Here is a 14,931-nt window from a genome sequence, read left to right as displayed (position 1 = left end):
AGGGTTACACCCCTACTCTTTTCGAGAGACACTCTGGGATTTTTAATGACCACAGGACCTCAGTTTTAAGTCTTATCCAAAAGACAGTGCCTAAATTACAGCATAGTGTCACCGTTACGATACTGGGGCATTAGGACCCACATGGACTGCGGGGTGAGCACCCCCTGCTGGCCCCACTAACACCTCTTCCAGCACCAACCTTAGTTTTTCCCAGGAGGTTTCCCACCCCGGTACTGACAGGCTCACACCTCTAAGCTTCAGTGGGTTGCCAGTTGGGAGTTGTAGTGATATGGCTGCTGGCCAAACCACAGGAAATGCACAGGTTGTTTCTGTAGTTCAGAAGGCACTCGTTTCAAATATGGATGAATATGGATGATCATTCTGTTTGTCTTTCCTGGTATACCCAATAAATTAAAATTACATGATTTTCAGTGCTCACCACAGGTTACACCTGGGACCTGGAAAGGCTGATATATCAGTGGTACCCAGGTCTGACCCTGGGGGCACTCCTATCTCTTCTGATTTTAGCTCCAGAGTTCCTTAATCACAGATTAATTGATTGTCACTCTCTACTCGAATAAATCTATAACGCATTTCTGCCCTCTACCAATTCCCATTTCACAGCTAGTTTGCCCCACATGCAGGAGTGTTAGCTCACGGACCATTAGAAGAAAGAAAAACACTCATCGTGGGAGTGTACGATGCACTATCTTCTGACCTATGTCTGTTCATCATAAATCAATCACCTGTTAAGAGCCGATTAGATATAAATAAGCGACTAAACTTGAGGATCATTCTGTATTCTGAAGGTGCTGGAACCAGTCTACAGTTTGCCTGAAGTACAGACTGAGTGTGGGACCAGGTGACAAGATTAAATCGACTGGTGCTGTCAGTGGAATGATCCCCTTTGGGGAAGTGTGTGTGGGGAGGGTAACCAAATAAAACACCCCAGTGAGGTCTGGATGGGCAATAAAATCAATCAAATAGCCTCATAGTAGAAGGATTTGTGGTGTAAGAGTGGAAGACTGCTGCTGCATACAGGAATGAAGTTAACATCAAGTTTTACATTACGACTATCTTATCAAAGCCAACATCTGCAATTGGCTGCAAAGATTACGTTATAATCTAAGGTGTGTTAATTGCTTATGTAGCCAAATGTCTCACGGAATCCAATATCACTTCCTGTCTTCTTCTTTACTGGAGCTCAGTTTGCGGTAGTTGCTTCACATTAATAAGGTCTGTTCCTTGTCTTCTGATGCCACTGAACACAGCTGTCCCAACAGCCAGGCCAGCACTAGGTGTTCACAACAGTGTAACCTTCCTGCATGCCTGTTCTGTACGCCCAGAGTGCCGGGCTGTTGTCACAAACAGCGTGTTAAACCGCAGCTCATAATTAACCTGTCTTATAGTTTTAGCTTGGTCTCATTAACAACTCTGAACTTCAGTTCAAAGTAAAAGTGACCATATTACGGCTTGTAATGTGTGGATAAAAATAGCAGCAAATTGTGTGACGTTATCACTTCGACAGAATGAATCTGTTCATGCTGTAACCTGGATGCTTACAAAAAATTCCTTTACATAAAAAAGATTTTTTATTTACATCATAATATCAGCAGATATCAGCACTGTGACTCTACCATCCATTTCCTAGTCGCATCATGTAGCCAGTCCAGTGGTACACACTGTTTTCCCTGCACTGCTACTGGCTGGGTCCTCTCTTTTGTTAGATCTGTCTGTTGTTCTGGAAGAGGAAAGGGCAGCGAGCCCTGCCTGTGATCCCACAGCTGAGAGATAGAGCACTCGGGGTCGGAGCCTCAGAAAGCCAGTTTCTTCATAAGCAGGTAAACCCGTGAGTCCACTTCAAATCCGTGCAGATTGTTGGCATCACCCTGCAGTCGCATCAACAGACCGCCATAGGAGACGTAGGCCGAGCTGGGAAGAGAGAGGGGCAGGGAGACGTATGAGACAGGGGAGAAAGGTAGAAAGGTAGAAAGGTGAAGACAGCAGCCATATCACCCTGCAACTCACAACTGGCAACCCACTGAATCTAAGCAGGTGTGAGCCTGGTCAGTACCTGGATGGGAGACCTCCTGGGAAAAACTAAGGTTGCTGCTGGAAGAGGTGTTAGTGGGGCCAGCAGGGGGCGCTCACCCTGCGGTCCATGTGGGTCCTAATGCCCCAGAATAGTGACGGGGACACTATACTGTAAACAGGCGATGTCCTTCGGATGAGACGTAAAACCAAGGTCCTGACCCTCTGTGGTCATTAAAAAAATCCCAGGGCATTTCTCGAAAAGAGTAGGGGTGTAACCCCGGCGTCCTGGCCACATTTCCCCATTGGCCTTTACCAATCATGGCCTCCTAATAATCCCCATCTATGAATTGGCTACATTACTCTGCTCTCCTCCCCACTAATAGCTGATGTGAGGTGAGCGTTCTGGTGCACTATGGCTGCCGTCGCATCATCCAGGTGGATGCTGCACATTGGTGGTGGTGGAGGGGAGTCCCCATTACCTGTAAAGCGCTTTGAGTGGAGTGTCCAGAAAAGCGCTATATAAGTGTAAGCAATGATTATTATTATTATTATTATTTCAGAAATGCAGGGGGTGGAGGCGGGGAGTGGAGTGAGAGAGAGGAGATGAACGAAAATGACGGCGGGGGGGAAGGAGGGGGGTGGGAGAGGAAGCAGATCTGGGACACTCACAGGCGTGTGGCAGCCTCAGTGGAAGTCTCATCGCCCTCGATCTTGTACACCTTCCCGTACATCACGTAGTCAAACTGGTCCGCCCTACAAGGACAAGGGTATCAGTACCAGAGTACCATGGCAGAGCACGGCACTCAGAAACAGTACGAGAAGCACTAGACAGAGGAGGGCATTCCTCCTGCATGAGCACAGCGTTAGACAGTATAAGACCTCCTGCTTGAACACACTTCAAGAACAGGTTTACAGGCAAAACAGAGCAGAGGTAGCAGGAGAGGGTATAGCAATACAAATCAGACCAAAACATTTACCATGTGCAAAAGAAAACCTTATACAGGACAGAGATGAGAAAAAGTAAAAATACTAATTGCACGAGTCGCACTTACCAACAGCTTAGTCCTTTAAAGTTGTGAAGTGATAAACAGCAGCAGGACAATTTTTAATGAGGGTGAATATTCTGAAGCAGCATTGAATAGTCGTGAGGATATACTTGATACAGCGTTTGGTATTCAACCAAGCCAGCGGGGGGCACCGTTACCTGGAAGGCCGATCATCTGTGGGGTTGTACTCGCCATCATCCGGTGTCCCATCCTCATAGAGAGTACTAGCAATCACCAGCCTGAACTTATCGCCTGTAGAGTGAAAGAGCAGGGATGAAAGAAAAGGAAAAAATAAAGGTGTGCTCAGACGACAGGGGATTTAAACAGATAATGCCCACCTCAAAATTACAGAACACCCATTGTGCCCTGAATCACATCTGTACTTTACTTTTTATTTATACTAGATTACAGACCAAAGGAGACATTTCTGATTCTCTCCATTTCTCCTGGGTAAGTAAGCAATTCCCACCCCAATGTTGTTTCATTCTCTAAGTCAATATCAATGTACTGCAATATACAGCTGCTCCACCCTCCCCGAGTGTGTCAGAGTGTCAGTGCGCCTCACCGAGGTCCACGGGGTAGATCTGGATGTTGACGTCCAGGATGAGGTCCATCTTGAAAGACTCGCTCTCACAGTGCAGTCGAGACACTAAGAAGAAGACAACAGCACTCGTGAAAACTGCATCTTTCAGAGACAAACACAGTCACGCCAGCCCTGTTTTTAATTTATTGAATCTGCTGATGTTTTTAACCAAGGAGACCTCAAAGGTCTGCTGCTCCACAAATACAGAAACAAGTTTAGCGTCATCTGCCTTTCAGACTCTTCATATGGGACACCGTACCTCACCCCAATCAGTCTCTCTCACCTCTGTCAAATTTCTTCCCATCTGGGTCAATGTCCTTCACATCGAATATGTCCTCAAACAGGATTCCCGACATGTCCCACCTGGTGACACGGAGGTGATTTAGAAAAGTACAAATTGGAGAGCACAGCACAGTGATATTATCCTCTCCACCCCGTGTGGCACAGTGACATTCTATGAACTATACAACGCAGTGGGCATAACTACATGCTTTACAACAAAGATATACTCTTTTTACAAACCATAAAGATCTGCTACTTATGAGTGTGCAAAACCTGTACAAGTTCAAGCTACAGTATCCCAAAAACTGAAACAAATCCAAGATTACTTAGAGAGTGAGGTCAAAAGTTACATAATCAATCTTTTTTGTACATTTTAAGACATTATGAAACAGGCCCACCTCAGAGTTTTAAAATGACACCAAAACCCTGTTTCTGTGCCAATAACAGAGGTAGCCTTGACTATGTAAAGTATATAAGTCATGAACAGCACATCACTCATACCTAATACTTCCATTGTAACCATTTCACCCAACACCGAATACATGCAAAATACAATTGAAATCAAAGAAGGTGAAGTAAATTGTCTTTCTTGATTGGTTTCATGTGGAATGACCCGTGTAATGTATTAACAAAATACAGGAACAACTAGGCCTACAAGTACAGTTATATTACAAAGTAGGGTTAATGACTTTTGGATGTCAGAGAAGCAAACCACACTGACTGTCTACAGCAATTCAATCTAGAAAGTACTATCCCTAGCAATTTTGCAGATTCAGTGTGTTCCATTGGAAATGTCCCTGCTACACACATGCAAAATGCATCCATCCCAACAGCTATTTCCTGTAACGCTCAGTGAACAGAACAGGGGGAAACAACTGGAACCCGGATAAAAGTCAAATGGGCACGGGGGTTCATGTGATGCCCGGCTTAGAAAGAACTGTACTAGAAAACATTCTTTACACACCTTCCTCAAGTTTGGAATGGGCTACAAGGATGCTTTCTGAAGACAGGACCACTGGGAGATTATCAGTGCTGAATGTTCACAACTGACTAGTGGTTCCACAGTCATTGGTGAGCATTAAACTACTTAATTTTTAAACAATTTCTGTAATCCTAACAGGCTAACCTAGGCCTTTGAAACAAAAGCACTTAATTCAGAGCTGGTCACTGCGCAGCCCTTCAATTCCTCCTCACTGTACAATTTGTCCACAAAAGACTGCTTAAGTACTGAATTGACGATATAACAATTATGGAGATGGTGTCAAAGGATGTAATTGGAGTGAATTGCAAAGGTCGCAGCTTGTGCAGCCCTATCTTAGTGTATAAGAAAAATGACCACTACCGGACCTGTTATTTTCGTTATCTTCTCTTCCTGTTCTTACACAAATACATAAATGAATACCGTTTCACTTCTGTCAGTATTTCAGCCTGTTAACAAGATCGAGAAGAAGGTGGCTCATATCAGTTGCATCCTGGAACTAAGGCAAAACAAGATCAAACTACAGATTCTAGATACAGAGTCCGTCCTCCGAGCAAACCGCTATCGGAGAAGCGAATCGGATATTACGTACAGACTTTTAACGCACGGTAATAACATGATTGAATGAACATGAACAACTATTGAGTTATAGAGACTACTCAATTACTACTTCACTCGATTCAATGAAAACAGTTGCACTTACTCTGTCTCCCTCGGTGCTACGAGCCACAATAAGCTGTTTAATTCACACCAGTTGGCAGTCTAACAAATAAATCAATCCAAGTTTTTTTTTTGTCTGCGAAAACTTCTAATTCATCAGTACAGAATCGCAACGCGCGGATTCACAGCATGCTCAACCTCCAACCTCTGACCCTCAGTCTGAACGTCACACTTACTACTTCCGGAATCATGGACCAACAGAACGGATGTTTCAATTTCGAGTACCGAGATTTAAAATTAATATAGATGACAAATGTGTTTTTTGTGACAATAGCCCTGAAACTATTCAGCATTTGTTTTGGTTATGTCTCAGGGTAAAAATGTTCTGGACTAAGTTGCAGAATTATATTAAAAAAGAGACCAATATTGATATTTGTTAAGTTTCAGCCCCAGTGAAAACAATATAAAATTTCGTTTGTAATAAATTTAATTATTATACTGGCACGTTATCACATACATAAAATGAAATGGTCTGGGAGATACCCTGTGTTTGAGTATTTTAAATTGGAAGTAAAGGGGTATTTGCAGACTATTTCGAAATGCAAAAATATGAAAGCGGTGCGGGCATTATTTGTATTTAATTTGTTTAATCTTTTTTCATAACTTGAATTTTATGTAGTAGTATGTACCCCTGACGTTATTCTTGTTTTGAATTGACATATGTACTCTTGTTTGTATTGTAATTTTTGTTCTTTTGTTAAGCATAAATAAATAAAAAATAATTCGAGCACCGTGTCCATGGAGACGGTGATGCGTATATGTACGGCAGCCGAGAAGTGAAGCAAATGTGATTGAAGACGATACTGTACGATACTCTGATTATTTGCACATTATGTCCGGACAATTAAAGCAATTAAAAAAACTAACAAAATATGTGTAATGTTAATGACACGTGATTTATTTTAACGCAAGATTGTAAAAAATCTGGAAGTAATTTAATTTAGACTACTTTGATAATTATTACTCCTATATTTTGTTCTTAGTTTTAAACCAAAATCTTGTTATTGTAGCTGTAAAGATTTCCAAGTTCCATGAAGTGCCTAAGCATTGTTTGATATTCTGGATTGATGTGAATGTTTGTGAATGCAATCTGAGATGATTGCTTTTGAAAAAGCAATATTTATTTGTTGTTATTACATAATGTGAGCACATTTGTGAGCATCAAAGGTTCAATTTATTTCACCACGTAAAATGTTTGTGCGGTTAATTTTAATAGCCTGGGAAAAAAGCAGCAGACAAAATAAATTGCTGTTATTATTAATAATTTATTTTGACTACTGCATTAGTAATATTAAAAAACACTGTTTAATTAATAATTGCTTACACTTATATAGCGCTTTTCTGGACACTCCACTCAAAGCGCTTTACAGGTAATGGGGGACCCCTCCACCACGACCAATGTGCAGCATCCACCTGGATAAATAAGTGTAACAAATACGCCTCTGCGCATTACAGGGATGTTGGCCACCCGGGCTATGAAGGTCTTCTTTAACTCAGCCGGCAATATTCCTGTTGAGAAACGCCGGAGAGCCGGTTTCGCGCCCATCCTGTAGAAGGACGACCTGGGGCGGGAGTGGCGAGGGTACAAGCCCTAGAACCCCAATCCGTTACATAACTATACATACAGTACAAAACAGTAAATCCAAATTCACACTGTTAATTACGAACTTGTTTTAAAAAATGTAGCCACTATCAAACCTAACAAATCTTTAACAACCGCAAGATAGCAATACTAATTATAATAATTAATTTTCTAAACTATGAAACTACTGTACAGCTGAAGAGCCTGTTTGCAAATGTCTCTCGTTTGGTGACGACCCCAAAGGGAAGTCCGTTAAAAAGAAGCGGCGTCTATCGGTCTGTATATTGTCCTGAAACCAGAAGACTCCAGCACCAGCCCTGTGGTTCAGGGACTGTAACGATTCAGGGGCGCGTTTTAAATAAGCGTTCGGGACACCAGGCGTGGGTACAGTCGACCCAGTTTCTACGGCAACTGTTTCCGTTGCCTTGGAAACGAAACACTGATGGAACGGATTTTCTGGTGGTGATGCTGATTGCAGTAGCGCTGAGGAAGGTCGCCGTGTACAACATCATTCTCGCACCTGCCATTTAAGCACTGGTATCGAGTGTACGGAAGGCAAGGAGGAGTTTTCCACGTTTTCCTCTCCTTTTGGAATCGTTTCGGTTTCTTCCATCATCGGTAGGCAGACTCAGTGATTACAGAGACCTGTGGATCACATCGCGTCAAGAATTGGGAAATGGGGAGGCAGAAAAGCTGGTTGTTCATCTGTAAGTATTAGTAGTAGTAGTAGTAGTAGTAGTGGCGGTGTTACGCTATGCCTTAACATTTTAAATGGTAAAATCCTATCAATAGAGATATTTTCCACATGTACAAAAAATAAACTCTATCCCTGAATCGTTGTCAGAGAAAAAAACATATTTTATATCTTGCCCTATGGTCAGATGTGTTTCTTTTTCTGTTTGTGGGTGGGTGGTTTTGGGTGCTTTCGGGCAATTGTCTTCCTTTTTTTATCTCAAGAACCATTAGAAAGTGACTTTCAGACATCAGGAAAACAAGCAAGCTAGGTGTCAAAAAGTGTGACAAGGATAACAGAGCAGGCAGGGGCACATTCTGTCTGCTTCTCTATTCTCTGTAGGTGCTATTGAGTCTGTGCTACACAGGGCTGACTATATTGTTCATTTCTGTCTTTATTGCATTGACCATTCCTGGTTTGTTCTGCAGGACATCACACACACAGAAAGGCTGCCATTGTGAGCTCTCTCCAGTGCTCTCTGGCTCTGTCTCCCCTCTCGCAACAGCAGCTCAGAGAAGGTCACATTCTCACAGCTAGTCTTCGTTCTGGGCCCAGCTCCACAGCAGCCCGTCACAAAGGAGTCCGGTTGCACTTGCACAAGTGGGACCACAAGATCAAGTTCAACAACTCCCTTGTTTGTGCAGTCCGAATCAGAGAAAAATTCAAACTAGCTAGTTGACTCCTAACAGGAGCAGTTGACGCTTTGAAGACTCAAGCTGGTCTGAGAGCTGCATGAAATGAAGCATCAGAAACTGCTGCTCTGTAGTGCAACAGCAACCAGTGCTAGGAGGTAATGAGTATCCTGGCCTCTACTGTGATTCACTGTACCACAAGACACGCACACATTAGACACACTGAGAAGTATGTGTACACAATTTAACATTTTGCTGCCCACCCCACTGATTGTACAGGGTTAAAACCAGGTTGCTTCTGCTGTTGCAGACTGATGTGCAGGACTAAGAAGACCTTTATATGACTGGAGAGACAGAACAATATTTATGGTGAGTCTGACAGCCAGCCTCCAATTTTTTAAATACTAATATCCTTGTGAAGGCGTTTTGTGGTTTCAGGACAGACGGATAGACGGACAGACAGACAGACACTTTTATATACTGTGCTTGTGCTGATGTAAGGTTACTATATTTTTTAGTTCCATGTTTTACGTGCATGTAGTAGATCCCTTTGCCTTCCTCATGTGCTTGTGTAAATCTGACAAATACTGCTCCATGCTTCCTTGTGCTGAAGTGAATCTGCCAAGTACTCAACCATTCCTATGGTTTCTGGACTGTGCCTGCTACAAACTGCCTTGTTTTGTGCTGCATGCACTACATAGTCTGTTCTCTAGCCCAGGCCTCACTGGTCCCTTTAAGACCTAGGCAGTGGGTGAGGAATGCAGCACAAGCATGTCAGTGTAGGGTTATATTTATCCTGGGCAGCGCAAGAGAAGAAAGAAGACTGTACTTCCACTATGGTACGAACACTCCCTGGTGTCTTTCCTGGGCTCACCTAACTAGGAGGCTCTTGGTCTCCTTCATCCCGTGAGGAAGACAAGGGAAGTCCTGGGTGAATAAGCTGCCATCAATACAATAGCCAGGTCATTTGTTAGGAAATAAGACAACTTGTAAACAACTTTGAAGATTTAAACTAGGAGACAAAAGCAGCACAGCAGATCCGGGTCAGAATGGGACCAAGGAAAAAGCTGTTACAGACATAGTCAAGACGTAAGGTATCAGACTGTATTTCTCTGTCCGACAGTCTGTCTCTGTGTGACCTATAAACCCACTCTTTGCAGATGGCATCTAATGATTCTTTTCCTGAAGAGAGTTCCCCAACCCCACAGCCTGGTGACCTGATTGAGATCTTCAGGCCAGCCTATCAGCACTGGGCACTGTACCTGGGTGACGGTTATATCATCAACCTCACACCTGTGGGTGAGTACCAGGGCTGATTGTGAAGTGTTGGTGCGTGTTTCCACTGCAAGCCCAGCAAATGCTACAGTGCCGACACAGTTCTGATTACAATGCCTCTGCTGACAGATGACAGCCCGGCAGCAGCGCTCTCCAGCGCAAAGTCCGTGTTCAGCAGGAAGGCAGTGGTGCGAATGCAGCTGCTGAAGGAGGTCGTGGGCGGGGACTCCTACCGTATTAACAACAAATATGACGACAAGTACACACCCCTCCCCATCTGTGACATCATCGACCGCGCGCAGTTCCTCATTGGCCAAGAGGTGTCATATGATCTGCTGGGCAACAACTGTGAGCACTTTGTGACCCTGCTGCGGTATGGGGAGGGTGTGTCGGACCAGGTGAGCCCAGTCCTCTCACGGCTTTAGTTATGCCGTGCTTCCACTTACCATCAACCACCTCCTCTCCCCACCTAAAACCCACCTTCACTCTTCATATCTTTGCCCTCCTCCTTTTAACTCTCTCTCTCCCCCTTGCCCTCAGGCGTCCCGTGCAATCGGTGCTATCAGTTTCGTGACGGCAGCTGCAAGTGCCTTCTCCATGCTGGGAATGGTTCACAGTCGCTCCCGTCAGAGGCCCTTCTGAGCCCCAGGTCCCGTGCAGCCTGAGGCTCCAGAATCCCCTGTGGCCAAGGCCCTGGAAAAATTCCCAGAAGGCATTGGGAACAGGAGCTGCTGTGAAGTGTAAAAGCGACAGTGCTCAGTTCTCAGGATCCCTGTCCTCCAGAGCTGTGCAGCTGAGCAGGTTGGTAGAGCTGAACATTTTTACAGTGGCACTGCTTTGCTAATTTTTAAAACCATTAAATGTTTTTAAAAAAATAATTGTATATAGAATCACCTTGGTTGTTGTTTTTTTTGCAATAAAAAGGAAACAAAATCAATGAAATATCTCTCCCACTTATGTTTCCAGCCTTACGTCTTTAAGACTCAATGCATCTCTTTCTCATTTTCCCCACATAGTAAGTGTTTTTCTAGTCCTTTATTTAAAAAAATACCCTTACTACAGAATGACAATCATGTAAAACAGAGGTCAGGATAGATCAGAAATTGAAATAAATCAGCCAAGTGCAGCATATTATAAAGAGTTAAAAATATTTAATGTGCAACATTTTTGGCATGAATGAAAAGGTAGTATCTTAAAATCCTGTAAACGTAAGATTTAGAGTGGCTCTCTGGGCAATCTCACTAGTCTAACTGTGACTGATCTGTTGTCTTGTACAGGGCTTGAAATCCACAACAATTTTGACAATTCAATCCTGTGGGCTTTTCCAGTATCAACAAAGAAACACAAAGCAGAGAACACAAGCACTCTAACAATGGGAAAGTGTTTTTAAATCTGAGAACAGAAGGCTCTACTTTAAGTGAAAGGCTGCAAAAGTCTGGAAAAAGATCCCTAGTTATGCTGTTGCAGGCAGTATTCTGTCTTCTTCCAAAAACAAAATGGCAGGATGAGATCCCAGGACCACTTCACTGTTTGCAAATAAAGGAGTTTGAGGGGCTGAAAGACCGCCTCTCATTTGTAACCTTTCTTATGTTGGGAAAAACGGCAACTCTAAATTCAAAACAATATTAAAATAGCCAGATTCAATTCTTAATTCTTATTTGATACAGACATTGGAAAGGCATGGAACCTCAGAGCCTGTGCAGCAGAGCTGACGTTACTGTCCACTGGGGCTGCCGCGAGCTCAAAGACTGATGTACGTGCGCAGGTTGCGCTCCCAGGCCCTCTCCCTCTCCTCTCGTCTCCTCTGTGCCCTCCGCGTCAGCGTGGCTCCTCTTTCCACGCGAGCGGCAGGGGGCCTCTGCACGGCTTGCTTGTCGTGTGGCCTGAAGTGCGTGACCCTAGGCGTTGGCGCCGGGCCGTAGCCCAGCCCGCCGTGATCTCTCTTCAGCACCGTGCTGATGGGATCCTTGCGCCCCACGCCCTGCGGCCCCAGCCCCGACCTGGGGTCCCAGCCCTCGCGCACCATGAGCCGGAAGCCCACGCTGCTGGGGGGCAGGCAGTAGTGAGGGGTGGGGGGGGGTCGGCGCAGGCTGAACTGGTGCAGGGTGGAGCTGCAATGCGTCTCCTCCCCCTCGTGGTACTGGCTCTGACACACCGCACACCACAGCGGCTCCGAGGCTGGCGGGCTGCAGGGAAGCACAGAGATCACCAATCAGCCGCGTCTCTCTTCTCACATCTACTCTAAACAACCCAAACGCGGGATCCCGGGGGTGTGTCCAGAGATGTCTCACTCTGCCTGTGCATACGTCAAGTCAGTAAATAAGACTTAAGAGTCCTGAGTACAGCTAAGCAAACAAAAGTTCAGATCATACCATTTAACGGACCTTACAAAGTGATTTATGTGCAAGTCAGAGTTTATGAGACAAATGCATAATTTACATTAGCATTACACATTACTCCAATAGCACAGTCTACAAGACTCCAAATATCTGGACAAACAGCCTGTCTAAATGCTAGGCTGTGGACAAAGTGAAAATGAACATCAAATTCATCTTGAAAAAGTCTCCTGTTAAGAAAGCTGTTGCCTTAGTTTTTACAAATGAAAGCTTCCACAAGAGAACTCCTCTGTCAGAGCCTTCTGATCTCTTGTTTACCTCCCTGCACGGGAGTGTGGGATTGAAGAGGAAACATGGCTGCTATGTGGAGTATTAGGAGCACTTTAAGATTTTATGAGCAAAGGCAGAATGGCTAAAAACATGAATTCCACACGGGCTACATTGACATCTATTCCTTTGGCAGAGCCTTCAATGCCAAAGCATTTAATGACCATCCATTCTTTTTCTAAACCACTTCATCCAATTCAGGGTTGCGGGGAGCCGGAGCCTATCCCAGCACGCAACAGCCACAAGGCAGGGTACACCCTGGCTGGACGGGACGCCTGTCCATCGCAGGGCTCACACACTCACACCAGGCCAGAGCTGATTTTTCCCACAAGCCGTTTAATTATGTCTTTGGACTGTGGGAGGAGACCAGAGCACCCGGAGGAAACCCAGGTGAACATGGGGAGAACATACAGACTCCACACAGACAGCACCCTGGGAATTACCCCAGCTCTGTCAGGCAACAATGGTGAGTAAGTGTGTTATTGCATCTGAGGTACAGACCTTTGTGGGTGTGCCGGAGGCTCTGGCTGTGCCCGGTACTCTTCCAGCTCCCTCACCACCTCGCCATGCCCAGCCTCTTCCGCCAAGTCCTTGGCATCACGGCCCTGCGTGTCCACGACGCCCACCCAGGCTGCCCCCTGCTGGAGGAGGTACCGCACTGACCCCCGCTGTCCGGCGTAGGCGGCACACATGATGGCGGTCCAGTAGTAGCTGTCCTGGAAGTTGACGTCACAGCCGCGCTTCTCCAGCAGCTCCTGCAGGCCAGGCAGGTCCCCGTCTTGCGCGCTTTTCAGCAGCCGGTGTCCGTCCCTCTCCGACGTCCGGAAAGCCGTCGGGGCTGCTGCCGCACGAGGGGGCGGCCTGCGCCCCTCTCTCCCTCTGTCCTGACGCCTCTCCTTCTGGGCGCCCCTCCTGCTCTCTGCTCCGCTCTTTCTTTCGCCACTTTCCAGAAGACTCTCGTAGAAAAGTCGGGCCTCCGCTCCGCTCAGCGCCCCCTCTTTTTGGCTCGCTGCCCCCCCAGAACCCTCCCTGACCCCCAGCCAGCCCACTCCCTCCTCCTGGGCTCGGGTGAAAGAGATCAGCCCGTTCATCGCCCTGCAGGGCCCTCCATTCAGTCTCAGAGAGTCCTCCAGAGATTTCCTCCTTCCAAGGAAAAAAAACCTTAAAAAAGAATACATATTTAGTAGTAGACAAGGCACTCAATATGTCGCTTATACAGTATTTGCTGAATTTTCATCCTGCACAGTAAGAGGACCCGCAGACTCCACACCTAGTCAGAATCCCCTGAATCCAGTTTGGATTATTTGATTTTATAGACGTTTTTATTTTGCTGTAAAAATGGAACTAGTAAGGTTACAAACCTGTACAAATATCAGTAGTTTTTTTTTATTTTTAAGTGTTATTTTTATACTTATGTACGTGTACACGTGATACGTACTGTATGTCAGCGTGCACACCAATTGTTCATGTTCAAAACAAGGACATTGACTGAGTCTTTATTTCAATATTCTTTTAAGTAAATTATTCTGTAGTAGTTTTAATATTCTGACATTTTTGTATCATCGCCATCATGCAAGTTCTAGAGTTCAATTTGAGAGAGCCAAAGACGGTGCAGTGGTCATACCTTTCCGTCGTATCTGCCAAGTCGAAAACTTCGCGATACTAGTTACGAATGTATTCAGTGAATCAAAGAGACGCCTTTCCACGATATTTGTCTTCACCCCAGGTTGTTTCTCGCGGATCACAGCTTTGCAAAAACACCACTCACAATGTTTACAACACACAAAATCTTGGAGCAGTTTAGACACGGAAATACTTCAACCCATAACACTCAGTCAGAGGGATATGAATGACTTGATACGAAAAGAAATATCTGAAATTTCTAATAACATGAGTAAAAAAGGCTTTACGTACTTTTTTATCTGAAAGGGGCTTTCTGTACTACCTTACCAATTACACAACGCCGCCATATTGGAATACCCGCTAAAGCACTCGCGTCCGAGACGTCATTTCCGCTCGTGCTCGGCGGCGTAGGTTTCGGGCGCATACGGTCAGCCGAGAACTGCTGGGTCTTGTTCTGGAGTAACTAGTTTCCCACTGCTCAAGTACCGTGTTAACATGCGACAGTCTGCAGGATTCTGCCCGTTTGCAAGATAAAGCTAGTAGTGTACTTGTTAAGAACATCAATAACCCAGACAGAGACAAAACAGCTTTTAAATCGAAGACCATTTTCAAACACTGCCCCATTCACTGCATGCATTTACACGTCCACCGAACACCGTACTCAATATAATCACATTGCGACAAATTTAAATCAATTCCTTTATTATTAATATTTTAAACATTTGAAAACTGTCATTTTAGGCTTTTCATGTAATCATTGCAACACCTATAGAGTTTGA

At 44.9% G+C, this 14,931-nt stretch overlaps 3 protein-coding genes across 6 annotated transcripts; 1 reads left to right on the top strand and 2 right to left on the bottom strand.

Moving 5' to 3' along the window:
• Positions 1-1,569: 1,569 nt before the first annotated feature.
• polr2h (RNA polymerase II, I and III subunit H) lies at positions 1,570-5,816 on the bottom strand. Its single transcript, XM_088611895.1, has 6 exons — positions 5,628-5,816; positions 3,947-4,026; positions 3,646-3,729; positions 3,239-3,332; positions 2,704-2,787; positions 1,570-1,932 (listed from the first exon to the last, which is right to left on the bottom strand). The coding sequence occupies exons 2-6, from the start codon at positions 4,017-4,019 to the stop codon at positions 1,815-1,817; spliced, it is 453 nt and encodes a 150-aa protein (XP_088468021.1). The 5' UTR covers positions 4,020-4,026; positions 5,628-5,816; the 3' UTR covers positions 1,570-1,814.
• Positions 5,817-7,299: 1,483 nt separating this feature from the next.
• plaat1 (phospholipase A and acyltransferase 1) lies at positions 7,300-10,808 on the top strand. Of its 3 annotated transcripts, XM_088611872.1 has the most exons (5): positions 7,302-7,933; positions 8,902-8,960; positions 9,752-9,890; positions 9,996-10,264; positions 10,407-10,808. In XM_088611872.1, exons 2-5 carry the CDS (start codon positions 8,958-8,960, stop codon positions 10,506-10,508), a joined length of 513 nt encoding a protein of 170 aa, XP_088467998.1. In that variant the 5' UTR covers positions 7,302-7,933; positions 8,902-8,957; the 3' UTR covers positions 10,509-10,808. The 3 variants fall into 3 exon arrangements, with proteins under 3 accessions (XP_088468007.1, XP_088467998.1, XP_088467991.1); XM_088611881.1 differs by lacking the exon at positions 8,902-8,960 and having other exon boundaries at positions 7,300-7,933; XM_088611865.1 differs by lacking the exons at positions 7,302-7,933; positions 8,902-8,960 and adding an exon at positions 9,335-9,430.
• A 189-nt stretch (positions 10,809-10,997) lies between these two features.
• gpank1 (G patch domain and ankyrin repeats 1) lies at positions 10,998-14,534 on the bottom strand. 2 transcript variants are annotated; one of them, XM_088611852.1, is made up of 3 exons: positions 14,154-14,534; positions 13,031-13,672; positions 10,998-12,052 (listed from the first exon to the last, which is right to left on the bottom strand). In XM_088611852.1, the coding sequence occupies exons 2-3, from the start codon at positions 13,618-13,620 to the stop codon at positions 11,608-11,610; spliced, it is 1,035 nt and encodes a 344-aa protein (XP_088467978.1). In that variant the 5' UTR covers positions 13,621-13,672; positions 14,154-14,534; the 3' UTR covers positions 10,998-11,607. The 2 variants fall into 2 exon arrangements, with proteins under 2 accessions (XP_088467978.1, XP_088467971.1); XM_088611845.1 differs by lacking the exon at positions 14,154-14,534 and having other exon boundaries at positions 13,031-14,106.
• Positions 14,535-14,931: the final 397 nt, after the last annotated feature.

The sequence above is a fragment of the Lepisosteus platostomus genome, chromosome 2 (genome assembly GCF_059453375.1).
Source record: "Lepisosteus platostomus isolate fLepPlt1 chromosome 2, fLepPlt1.hap1, whole genome shotgun sequence".
NCBI lineage: Eukaryota > Metazoa > Chordata > Actinopteri > Semionotiformes > Lepisosteidae > Lepisosteus > Lepisosteus platostomus.
Note: the sequence above shows the minus strand (reverse complement) of the source record. Positions and strands in the feature narration are given on the sequence as shown.